This window comes from Fundulus heteroclitus, chromosome 19, assembly GCF_011125445.2.
Source record: "Fundulus heteroclitus isolate FHET01 chromosome 19, MU-UCD_Fhet_4.1, whole genome shotgun sequence".
Taxonomy (NCBI): Eukaryota; Metazoa; Chordata; class Actinopteri; order Cyprinodontiformes; family Fundulidae; genus Fundulus; species Fundulus heteroclitus.
In genome coordinates, this window is record NC_046379.1 from 9,942,996 (window position 1) to 9,956,467 (window position 13,472).

The window sequence follows — 13,472 nt, forward strand, 5'->3', positions numbered from 1 at the left end:
TGTTACAGGGTTCCTACAGCATAAGGGAAGTTAAATTCAAGACTTTTTAAGACTTTTTAATGCCACTTGAAATAAAAAGTTAAGACCAACTTCACGATAAACAAGATAAACCTGGTTGCGACAACTGCACCCAAATGTTTATTTTAACATAAACCATTACTTTGTGGCCCAGTAGACATGTTTAAAATTTTGAAAAACATTCCATATAGGAATAAAGCTAAAAAACACAAATTACAGATATATTTTTAACAACTACTGAACTGAATGCACAAACTTTGTTTTGTTCCCTACTAAAATAAACTATAAATCAGTATTAAAAACCACAACATAACCAGTGCCAACTCTTTTTCGCAGCTATGGTCCGGCCGCAACAGTTTTTATTGCTTCCGCTATCGGGACGGAACCAATAATAGTTACATTGAGCCTTTCGGTAAATTAAAAATATATATAATTGTGTCAATTATTATACTGTTTGGTAAGGATTACAAAAACTAAATCCTATTTATGACCTGGTAAAAGACCTAAGAAAGACTGATTTAAGACATTTTAATGCCAATTAAGGCCTTAGTTTTATATTACAGATTTCAATGCCTTTTAAGACTTTTTAAGGATCCGCGCGAACCCTGTGTTAGCTCTGCAGGAAGCGTCCCTCGGCTTACGTACAGTCCATCATGTGTGCATCTGTGTTAGTTAGCTGTGTTTCGGTGAGGATGAGGAGAGTTTACCTCGATCGGCCTCTTCTTCTTGCCCACGTTGTTGGTCTGCAGCTTCTCCGGCTGCGGCAGCGCTCTGCTGACAGGAGGCCTGAAACAGACAGCTGGGATGTGAACGCTCCTGCGGCTCATGATGGCAGCAGTGAGGATCATGATGGTAGTTACATTACTCCATACGAGTGCACAACATTTAGTGGGCACGGTAAAAGAAAACAGAGCTAAAACCTAATTGGTTACTCTCACTCATCCATGCTTTATATACAATAGTTGAGTCATTGTTGTACAGACAATATGTAGCAAATCATGAAGAAGCACTTAAGCTAGAATATTAAAGTAAAGCAATGACTGGTATGAATAAGTCATGGAGGAAGGGTGGAATTAAGTGAGCTATGGCTCTTTTTTACGCCAGTTTAAATGTATTTGTATTATTAATATTATTACAGATGTGCGCAGGGTAGGTGAGCAGCATGTGATTGTCCCGTGTACGAGTATTTCCTGTCAGCCTACTGTCAAATAAAGGCGACTAGTGCCACAAAATAAATACAATATCACTATTTCTCATGTTCTTCATACATTGTCTCCAAGCCATCTTTTTATTGTAAATTTGAACTCTCTTCAGCAATATATTTTAAGCTTTACAAAAAAAAGGGTTATTTAAGTTTCTTTTTTGGACTTTGACAACATATTGTGCTCTAAAAAAGAAGAAGATTAGAAAACAAATTAACGGTGTCTCAAAGTCTCATCTTTGAGAAATAGTGAAGAAAATTGACAGGAAACACTTTGGAAGATCACAGGGAAAGCAAAACATGAAGACCATTAATGACCAATATATCTCTGCTCTGTCCTATAAAACTAGTGTATTTAACAACATGCTGAAAAAGTCTTTATCACATATGTAATAAGTATCAGCCTTATTGAGATTTAAAGTTTTTATTTGTCAGTTGCATAGACAAATTGGGTAAAACCTGCTGAGAAAAAAGATGGAGTAATCAAGAAATAACAAGAAATTCTTAAAGTTGACTTAATCTTAAAGTTTATCAAAAGTACTTAATTCATTTTAGCGACACTTAATCACGAGGAGAAAAAAAAAACATTAATTTTCCCTTTCCACTCTACTTTGTCTTCACGTATTTACATGGGAGCAGAAAATGTTTTATCATTACCTTGAACCTCTTCATGGCAGCAAAAGCAAGGAAGAAAACAAGAATTAGAAAAATGTTGCCCTCTGCGTTTTATCTCTGCCTGCTGGAAACAACATTAACAAAACCGTAGCCGCTCACAAACATCGACACAAGTCAGCAGCGGTGGGAAATCGCGACATGGCACGAGTCTATTTCTGATTACTGCTGGCCAGAAGACGCTGCGTGCAAAGCTGGCATCATCAAGTGGAAAGAGTAAAAATGTGACAGTTAATCAGAGCGAGCCACAGGGTGTCTTTTCCCACAGATACTGTGGAGACTGAGAAGAGGAATGTGGGAAATAAAGAAACAGACTCAAAGAATGACAGATTAAGATTCATAAATTGTTAACGTTTCTCTTAATACTAGATGTGCAGATTTAGAGAGTGATAAATCCACCTTAAATGTAATCTGTTTTTATTACTACATGTTTGAAGCTGCTGAACTGAATCCTGCTAAACAAATAAAGCAGGATTTTACAGGCTGTGGTGCATTATAGAAGCATTAATATCCCCTTAAACGACTTTACTTCTTGTCGTGTTACGGCCACGGTTTCTTATCGTAAGATACTAATACAATGAGCAAAAAATAACTCTAAAAGGTGGCCTGATTATAGACCATTAATAAATCCTCAAATCAATCCTACGTTAACACCGACAAGAGAGGGCAGCCGTCACTGTGTGTTTTAAAAAGATTCCGAAAAGACACCAAAAAGTTCGGAGAAAACCTCGTGCACAGGTTAGGAGGAGAACAGTAATCAGGGAAGCAGCCAAGAGGCTCATGGTAACTCTAGAGAAACTGCACCTTTGGCCTTTATGGAGGAGCGGCAAAAAGAAAGCTATTGTTGAAGAAAAGCTACAAGAAGTCCCATTTTCTGTTTGCCATGTAGGAGTGGACACAGCAAACATGTGGAACAAGGTGCTCTGGTCAGATAAAACCAAAATTAAGCTTTCTAGCCTGCATGCAAAACATTGTGTAGGAGAAAAGTAGCACTGCACACCATCCTCTCAGTGAAACTAAATTGTGGCAGCATCATGGTGTGGGAAACTGCTCCGAGTTGATGGGAAGCATACAGCCAGAGCTACAATCGAATGTTATAGATCAAACCAATGTTTTAATGTGTTACAGCGGCCTAGTCAAAGTTACAGAACTTAGTCTAAATGAAAATCTGTGTCAAATCTTCAGAATATATGTTCAAATTACACCTCCATTCCATCTGACTGATGTGCTCAAACAATTTCACAAAAAAATAAATTAAATTAAAATTGGACTCAGAGCTATAATTACAACAAATGGTGGTTTTCACTCGGGTTGCTTGAATAAAAATGAACGGCATCCTCTTAAAACTTTTTTGCAGGAGAAATAAATAAGAACCGTGTATGATGTTCCTTCCACTTTACAATAATTTATTAATCTGCTTAAAAAAAAACAGCAACAATGACGCATTTTTTTGGCTGTAATGTGATGAGAAATTTCAAGTGGTTTGAAAACTTGTCGCACGCCACCTTAACTACAACCCATCCAGTTTGTGGTGCTGAAACTTAAAGAGCATAAATTCAAGCTCCAGTTGTGACCCTTATTTGCATATTAGACCCATCTAAAGAGAAATGTTTTTTTTATTTTTATTTTTCAACAATTGTAAGGTGACTATATAATTTAAATCTAAATGAAATCTAAATTATATAATTTATCTATACTGCTTTGCCTATGCAATATGAGTGCAGTATATGTGATATAAAAATAGACTAAGGATACCCTTAGGGGTGGGAATATGGAAAACTTTTTCTACTTTTTTGAACGTGTACTTAATTAACTTCATGATATATTTTATTTTTTATTGCCACAACCTGAGTTTAATTTGTTATACATATGGGAATATTTACTGCATATATTTTATATTTTATTTGTTTCTGTACGAAATAAAGAATCTGAAACTTTCAGCTTCAAAGCTAAAAACATCCTTTGGCTAGCTTTGTCTTGGTTAACTTACCTGACCACCCCTTGCCTTCATATGGTAGAAAAGAAAGTAGCAGGATAATCAGAGATGGACAGCCATTAAAAGGAAAGAAGAAGAGCAGAAAAAGCAGAGTTAATCAAAAGGAGTAGGGGAAAAGAAGAGAAGTTACACAGAGGAAAATAAATGAAAAGGGTAGGATTTTGTCCACATATATATGAGGAGCTGAGAAAACGCCATCAGAGTTTGGGTTATAAATACCTTTCATCAATGGAGGGCTCCTTCATCTGCAGGTGGGGCTTCACCCCCGACATCGGTCGCATGTTGGTGGATAAGGCCTTGATGGTGTAGTTGATCTCGTTCTCCCTCGTCACGTCGCTGTCGTAACCTGACGCAAGACAACAACGCCGTCTTTTATGTAGCAGCAACACACTCTGACTTGTTAAACTCTAAACAGGAGGTGATTTCTTGCCTCCGTCGTCCTCGCTGTCGATATCCGACTCCTCGCTGTCGCACAGTTTGAATTCGCGCAGGCCCTCCAGCTCGTGGGCCCAGATCATGAGGCACGTGTCGCCCCCACCGACTGTCACCAAAAGGCTGTCGTCGTGGGTCCATCGCACGTTGGTAACGTGTGTGCTGTGTGCCACGTAGCGCTTGAACTTTGCATACTTTCCCTGAGGAGGAGGGAAAATGCAACAACATCCTTTCAGCACTTGTGACATGAACGCAACATTAGCATAATATTTAAACATAACTCAAAGAGCTGTTGTTTGAGTCAGGGGACTCAGATGCATCAAAAGCCTTTGGGGAAAAAAAATAACATTTATTGCATTAGCACATTCTCTCACTGAAATGTTTTGGGGGGAAAAAAATTCACAACATTAATTGCATAAGCAAATAAATCCAACTTTAAAAAAAATAATTTACATGACTTTTGACTTTGTAATGTGCCTTGGTATACGTGTTGTGAATTGGTGCTAATTAAATATAATCAAATTGAATAGAAAGATCATTTGTGCTGCAGTCCATATTCTGTACAATTACATTTTGCCATAAGAAGAGCATTTTAATATAACTAAAGAAGGTTGGTATTCACTTCAGCCTGTAGACAATCCCTTATTTAGGCCAGGGGACTGAGTATAAGGGAAGAAGTTTGGTTTTTGCATCTGATGCAACGCTTCTATGTTGATTTGGATTTAAGACGCAGTTTAAAAGTCCACTATAATGACCCTTGTTGAAATTAACAGCAAAAGCCTCAACATTCCTTAATGTAAAATATCCTGGTATGTATCCCAAGGGGGATCATATCACGGACTAAAACAAGCTTCCAGGGCCTTTTGGAGGAGAAACACCAACACATGTCCTCCACTGTGCTAAACAATAAAGTGCTTTTCCATATATTCACCCTCTGTTTCACATCAAACCGACATGGAGTGTTTGTTGAGCTAAATCCTGATTGTTGACACTTTACCCTGCATTTGTAGGAAGTAGACCATTCTAATTGCTACATGGGAAGACAAATAGGTTATAAAAGGGTTTTAATGTTATGTTTCTAATCCATAGAGACACTTGGGTTTGTTGAACTTGATTTTTGACAACTGTAGCAGAGTAACACGTTTTTTTTTTATCCCACGTTGCATCTCTGCTGCACACGATACATGTGCCTGCCCCCTAGTGGTGGGAGTAATAATTACTGAAATGACTAGGGGTGTAAATCACTAGATTTATCGTGATACGATATTATGTTGATTTGTTTGGATGTCAATCTGATATTTGCTGATATCACAAAGCCTGTTAGGATACAATTTCAATTTCATTCAATTTACAAGTCAGTGATTGATTTGATGCAATATCATCTGCCCATCTGACACTATTATTTACTCACAAAAAAAAACCTAAATATAATTTGATCATTTTATTTCTAAGCGCTTACAGGTATCAGGCATTTAAAACAAAAACATCCATCCATCCATCCATTTTCTGATCCGCTTTATCCCTCATGGGGTCGCGGGGTGCTGGTGCCTATCTCCAAAACAAAAACATAATTCTTCTAATTTAATAATAATAATAAAAATAATAACAATAATAATAATAATAATAGATCACCTGTTCACTATAGTCTCATGTCTTATGGATTTCAAAATAAAGGTGTATCTTAAAATGACGATATGGATTTTTAATCATTTAACCGATATATCGATGTGAATGGATACTGGGTAATGGCACTTTGGCCCTTAAAACAGACTTCAAAGTTCAAAATTAACAAGTACGTTAAGAGCTTGGAAATCCACCCCCAAAATACTTTCTCAGTTAACATACTTCATTAATCGTACTATTATTAATGATACTGTAATGTCTAGTGTTTCAATATAGAAATTTTTTATCACCACTGTTGTCAACTGACAATGTTAAAATTGTATTATTTAAACAACTCTGGATATTCAGATTTCATTCTTAAGTATACTTGAAACCAGTATCAGAATGATTCAAGTATGTTTAAATATACAGTTTTTTCTGTTAGCAGCACATTATCTACAATGCAAATGTAATTTTTAAAATAGTAAAAATAGATTTGTTTTACACATTTTATTTCATATTTTATTTTGTTCCTTTTTAATAACAAATAAAACTGTCTGCTGCTGCCTTCATAATTTTGTACATGGCAGATAAGGTAATTTTAAATATTGCCATTTATTAGGTAACAGTTAGAACTGATCATGCTTCTTGAAAGAGAGAAATTAGATTCAGCCTCAGTCTCATCTGACCAAAGCACACAATTACAGTAGAGTTTCGTGAACTCCACGTTTAAATTTGTGATTGTAGGCTAGAAAAGGCTTTTTGTCCTGGCATCATGAATGATTGCCAGAGAGACTTGGTGACACCAGGATGCTGCTTTTTGCCACTCTTCTTACCATCCCTCACCACCCTGATCACTGTGGGTGGTGTGAAGATGAACTTGGGTCATCATCCAGCCACAGTGGCCGGTCGATAAGAGAAATGTGCCTGAGTCATATCATATTTATACCCTAGTGAAGCAGAAAGCTACTGATTACAAATGATCAGTTCTCTTACACTCTGATCATTGGAGCAATATATACAGTAGACACTTTAGTAAGGTGGCAATAACTGTGGAGAGTAACGTTAATAATAAAATGTTACCTTGACAGGGTATCTGAATAGCTTGATGTATCCCAAGTCATCTCCTGTTGCTAGCACCCGCCTGTCATTGCTGAGGCAAGCAGAGGTCACCTCTGCGACCTCGCTGATCACAGGCCAGGCGCCTTCAACAGACAGGCCCAGGACACACGTCCACGTGCTCCAGTCGATTTTCTCCACCTGAAACAAGTCAGTAGAGATTTAAGAGATGAAATATGATCCCTCAACAAGAGGGAATTTTAGCTTCCCTTCATATGCTTCCTGTTAAATCAAGAATAGAATTTAAAATTCTTCTTCTAACGTATAAAGCCCTTAATAATGAAGCTCCATCATATATCAGAGCTCTGATTACCCCGTATGTTCCTAACAGAGCACTTCGCTCTCAGACTGCAGGTCTGCTGGTGGTTCCTAGAGTCTCTAAAAGTAGAATGGGAGGCAGATCCTTTAGCTATCAGGCTCCTCTCCTGTGGAACCAACTCCCAATTTTGGTCCGTGAGGCAGACACCCTGTCTACTTTTAAGACTAATCTTAAAACTTTCCTTTTTGACAAAGCTTATAGTTAGAGTGGCTTATATTACCCTGAGCTATCTCTATAGTTATGCTGCTATAGGCTTAGGCTGCTGGAAGACATCAGGGCCTATTTTTCTCACTCTACTGAGTTCTACTGTTCTCCAGTCTACTGTTCTCCAGTCTACTGTTCTCTAGTTTTGCTGGTGGTTTTCCTTCCCGTTTGTGGGGAGTTTTTCTTTCTACTGTCGCTCCATGCATGCTCAGTATGAGGGATTGCTGCAAAGCCATGGACAATGCAGACGACTCTCCCTGTAGCTCTACACTTCTCCAGGAGTGAATGCTGCTTGTCGGGACTTTGAAGCAATCAACCGGTTCCCTTATATAGGACATTTTTGACCAATCTGTATAATATGATTGAATTTGACTTTGTAAAGTGCCTTGAGATGACATGTTTCATGAATCGGCGCTATATAAATAAAATTGAACTGAATATTCACTGAGGCTGCCTTTCAATGACAGTATTCAGTGTAAGACAAACTGGTAGGTAACTATCCGCAGCCTGGGGGATAATAACAATAAAACTGTATTAGTTTAATAACGTAAATAAATAATCAGATGTTTAGACATTTAAATATTTAATCTGAGTGTTGTTCCCTATTAACCTCCATTCACTTCCCTTTCCTCTCCTTTCCAAAGAAAGGTTTCCCACAGGATGATGCTACTACCCCCATGTTCGCTGTAGGGATGGTGTGTTGTGGGTAATGGGCGGCTTGTGTCTTTCTTCTTGGCACTTCTTCTCAAACGTTTGATTTGTAAAATACACAAGTTAAGACCCTGTTTACATGACAATGATCCATTTAAAGCTGAAATCTTTTTCTGTTTCTGTAAACACATCTACATGAGATTTTAATTACGATCCCCTTGTACTTTGACACTAGAACAAAGGCTAAAACGGTGTAATTTCTTTGAAACTCAAAAACGCCGGCATGCGTATGAGCGCTCCCTGCTTAAAAAAGCGCCTCCACTTAGTCATACTGCGCCTGTGCCAGGGCTTCCCCATTCACACAGGTTCTGTTTTTCCTGTCTACACGACAACAGAGACGGGGAGGTTTTCAAAACCGTGCCATTTTCGTTCTTTTTTCCTGGGTTTTTACGCCACTAGTAGGTTGTTTTTCATACAGTAGACTGACAGGAAAGGGGGTTTTCAGAGAGGGGGGAAGACATTTGGCAAAGGAGCTCAAGTCGGAATAGATTAGTAATCTTGAATTAATTAATGTCATTTAAAAATAAATAAATAAAGATTAGTAATTTTGGCAAACTAGTTCCATAGATGTCAGACCTAACAGTGCTCTGAGATGGGCAAATGCTGGGATATTATTTTATTAACAAACCTGCTTCAAAGTTCTCCACAATGAAGCTCTTTGGTCTGCATGATGCTGTTTGTTCACTAATGTTCTCTAACAAATCTCTGAGACCTTCTCAGAAGAAATATGTTTATACTAGGATTAAATTACACACAGGTGGACAATTGCACCAATTTTTATTTAGGGTTATCAGAGTGAAATGCTGGGGGTTGAATGAAAATGCATGCTAAACTTTTCTGATTTTCGTTTAAAAAAAAAAGTGAAGACTAGGTAGGATCCTTCCAGGACATAATTACGTGCTATTTTGTGTTAGGACACAATTATTACAAATCATAAAATACATTACAATTTGTGGTTGTGATGTCATAAATAAGGGAAATATTCAACATGTGTGAATACTATTTGCCTTGTATATTCTAACTCTATAACTCCAAATGTATCATATTTCTGATACCTCTATCTCTTCAAATATTTTTCTGAACATACAATTTACACCAAATTAAATGTACAAATTAATATATTTTACACACACTATATAAAAATGCAAAAAACATGAAGACATTTTATTTTTTGGTCTAACATGTCAATTATGATACAACGAAAATGTGATAGCCGGATGTTGTATGTTTTTTAAAGCAACCAAAAAGATTTTATTTAAAAAATGTGAAGTTTCCTCACAGTTACCTGTATCAGGCTTTAAAGCAGGAGTGTAAAACTTATTTCTATATTGGGCCACTTTGACATCATGAAGTCATTAAAAGGACCGGTTGCACGTGTATAGATGATACTTTTGATTTCAGAATTTCACTTCTGTTCACATAGAAGTATAAATAATGCACAGTAACATAAAAGTAGCACTCTTAGGCCCAGTTTATCTGCAAAAAAGTTGATATTGGGGTGATTTACACTTTAAACTATCATCATTCTGCATCACTTTTTCTCCTTTTTGGACGTTTCTGGGTTGTTTTAATGTGTGGTGGGATGCTGTTACTACACAGTTAAAAAAATAATCAACATTCGCTACAGGAGGCACAGTTTTAGCCACTTTATACAATTTAAAAGGATTTATGCCTCTACTTTATGACATGATATGCCTTTTTTTGGCTCTCGAGGGCCGGATAAATTGCCTTGATGGGCTGGATTCGGCCCGCGGGCCTTGAGTTTGACACGTGATTTAAAGGGTTACGTCAGTCATCGGCAAATGAAAAGACTATTAATCGGATAGGATCAACCGGATTACACATGAACTGCTGTTGATTTAAGATCAGAAACAAACGGACCAATAAAGCCCATCTGATCCATTCTACAGGAGACTAATGTAATAAGATTGAGGAGAATATAAATGCCTAAGGACGACGTGTCATTCTCCGGCGAGACTCGACCTAACAGCATCCACCATCTCTGACACTTATTTTGTAAGTGCGCCCCTCCACTGCGCGCCTCGCAAGGTGCCTGAATGTCACGACGCATTAACGCAAGACCACAAACACTATCCCACTTCCTTGGCCCAAATTAGAGCGATACTGGTGAAAAATGGGCCGTGTTAATGCTTCAGTGCCCTTCGCCGAGTCTCGTCTGATCCCGAGGGGGAAAAAGCGGACTGTAGGCGCCACGACTGCTCCTGCGTATATTCTCCCCCCCCCCCCCCCCCAGCACCCTGCTTACCTCGGAAGCAGGGATGGTCTGTCTCTTGCCACGGGGAGCTTCGAAGAAAAACTGCTCTTTAGCTGCCGTGTTGACCTGGAGTAGTTTCCCTGCGAATGAAGGAGTCCAGAGAGACTTTTAGTTTGTTCACAACTGCTTCTTGGACAGCGTAATGAAAGCGACGCTTTAGGAGTCCCGTTCACCTCTTTTGTCCCAGTCCAGATGGGTGATGTAACTGAGGCATCCTTTGCACACTCCCACCCGTTTGCTGCTCATTACATTGTAGATATCCACAAAACTGTCTCCTGAGGCGACTGCGAGGTACTTCCCGGCTCCTGAGCCAAACAACAACAAAACTATTAATTGTTCCCTCAAGCCAAGATGGCACAGCAATGGGACAGCGATTTTCCACAGTATTTATGTTTCAAGGTAAACCACAAGTTTACATACACTGATGTCCTATAATTTTTTTCAAGCTCACACAGGAGAGAAGGGATAGCCCTGTAACCAACAGGTTGCTGGTTCGAACTCCATGCTCTGACCCTCTCAGCCGTGTTCTTGGGCCAAACACTTCGCTTGAAGCCAGAAGCTCTGACTGTTTTTAATATTTGCTTTTAGTTTCCATTTTACCCTGTTTTATTTTGTTTCTACATTCTATTCCAATTTTCTTTTATTCTGTTTTATTTTCCTATATAGCTAATCATGTAAAGCACTTGTCTTTGTACTGAAATGTGCTATACAAATAAATTTGCCTTGCCTTGTCTTATTGTTTACCTGCTCAATCCAATGTCATTTTTGGGATCATTGTCCTGCTGGGACATCTAACTGTGTCCAAGTTTCAATCATCTAGCTGGGGTTCTGGGCTAAAGCTGAAACATCTGGAGATATTCCTCCTTTTTGATTGGTCCACACTCCTGATGTGTTGCACTATTATGCTGAGCAGAGAAACCCTCAGCATAATGATGCCACCACCATGCCTGACCGTTGTTACAGAGTTCTTAGGTTGGAAAGCCTCAAACAGACTTCCTGTCATTGTGGACAAACGGCTCTTCATCTTCTACAGAAGGCGTTCGGTTTGTCCATGTCGGCGGCTGCATATTTTGGAAAAGGTGCTTCTTATTCAGTCAGCAACACTCAGTCCATGTGGATGTAATGTGGCGGTAACACCGGCCTTCCCCTTTATGATCAGTATCAAACTTAGAGGGTTCTGAGCTGCTCTTTAACATCTTAACCACTTTTTCTTTGTTTTGAGTTCCCACTTTGGGTCAGATGGCTGGAGCAGGGAAAGAATCAGTTGGTCTAATAGGAAAATTGTCCAAAAACACAAATCTAAACTGGTCCTGGAGGAGATAAAGAAGGCTAATATGAAGCTAAAACCTGTTGAAAATGTATAGATTATTGGTTAATTACACAGCCAGCAATAAGCCAGAAGCTTATTGATGGATACAGGATGTGGTTCATTTAACCCAATACTATCAAGTGTACCATGGAGTCCAAAATTGGTTGTACCCTGTGCAGATTTAGATTTAAAGTTATTTTCATTCAACTTTTAAGCTTGTTTCCGATTTGAAATGAGACAGGCGCATTGCTACAGATGACAATTTAAACTATTTAAAAGGAGTATTTTTTTTTAAAAAAGCTGTTTATTTACATTTTTAGTGGAAAATGGTATGCCTAAAACCATTTACACCCTTATTAAAAATCAGCGCTAAAATCTTTATTGCCGTTAAAAAGATCCAACCTTTCTTATACTTGCTGACCGGCTTTTTATGTTAAATTTAAAAGATATTCTTAAACCTGATCCTACCAGGGTTTTTGAATAATTTTGGCCTTAACTGTATGTATTTGAGCCAGTATGTATAAGTTTAGTTGTGGATTAGAGAAAATCCACTGTAAAGTCCCACTTGTGCACCAAGTTCTTGCTTTACAAATTAATTGAAGTTGTTTTTTACATAATTAGTTCACCCTGGAAAAAGAGCAGGTGGATCATTAAAGCCACAAATTACTAATATATTTATTCATATGTTGAAAAAAAGAAACATAACTTTAAATTCTAGCTTGAAACATGCTTGTAGCCTTGGGCACGCAGTTAGGTACTTTAACAAAAATAATTATTATTTTACTCGTACTAACAGCCCTTTCTTGGTATCCTGAGACTTTAACTGATAGCTGTACAGAGAATCCATAGATGCTGCATGAAGAAACGGGATCTCTTTTTAAAGATTAAGTGTCCGGACGAAAGAGAGTTTAGTTTCCTGCTACCACTTTGTCAACCCCCACTGATTCTCATTCCCTTCTCGCTGCTTCTCTGTCTGGCCTTGTTACAGAAAGCTATTAATTTGGGTCAGGCCTGCAGCAATCTCCCCCCCCCCCCCCCCCCCCCCCGACTCACAGTGGGAGGAGTAAAACACGTATATACCTGCTGGCATTCAGCACAGCCTCCTACATGCCGTAAACTCAGGTGCTCTGAAGGGCACGGGGATTTAAGAGGTCTATTTACATCCGGGGGAGGTTTTTTTTTGCTAAAGAAATGCGTAGGTGAACCGCCAACCTGGAGAGAATCTGATATCGGAGATGATGTCCTTGCGGTGGTGGAAGGACACCAGGTCCTCCAGGGTGTCTGCGTTGACAATGAGGAAGCTGCCGTCATTCAGGCCCACCGCTAAGGCTTTGCCATCTGGGGAGAAGCAGCAGCAGCGGCCGCCTGCGGAGGACAGGGAGTCCGTTAGAGCCCTGAAAACCAGCGCGTTGGCTGCCAGAGAACCGTGTATTCATCGTTTGCTGTTTGTAAATGTGACAAACCTTTCCTGAGTTTGCGCACGGCCAGCATGCAGTGGCTGGGTGAGAGGTCCCATATGCGCAGGGTTTTGTCATCGCTGACCGTGGCACATAGAGGGAGGTGGGGATGAGTGGCCAGGCCCCACACCTCACCCTCCATGTGACCCTGCAAATA

At 39.0% G+C, this 13,472-nt stretch overlaps 1 protein-coding gene across 5 annotated transcripts in view; it reads right to left on the reverse strand.

Moving 5' to 3' along the window:
- The window catches only part of eml5 (EMAP like 5), a 68,900-nt gene that overhangs the window by 11,904 nt on the left and 43,524 nt on the right, over nt 1–13,472 (reverse strand). For 3 of the 5 annotated variants that reach the window (XM_036150541.1, XM_036150542.1, XM_036150540.1), the window contains 10 exons: nt 13,322–13,463; nt 13,071–13,223; nt 10,723–10,854; nt 10,541–10,629; nt 7,005–7,181; nt 4,318–4,519; nt 4,107–4,233; nt 3,882–3,896; nt 1,877–1,885; nt 726–804 (listed from right to left, as the gene is read on the reverse strand). In XM_036150541.1, coding sequence (XP_036006434.1) covers nt 726–804; nt 1,877–1,885; nt 3,882–3,896; nt 4,107–4,233; nt 4,318–4,519; nt 7,005–7,181; nt 10,541–10,629; nt 10,723–10,854; nt 13,071–13,223; nt 13,322–13,463 — 1,125 coding nt within the window. The remainder of the gene's footprint in view (nt 1–725; nt 805–1,876; nt 1,886–3,881; nt 3,897–4,106; nt 4,234–4,317; nt 4,520–7,004; nt 7,182–10,540; nt 10,630–10,722; nt 10,855–13,070; nt 13,224–13,321; nt 13,464–13,472) is intronic. The other 2 variants (XM_036150545.1, XM_036150544.1) reach the window with 1 other exon arrangement.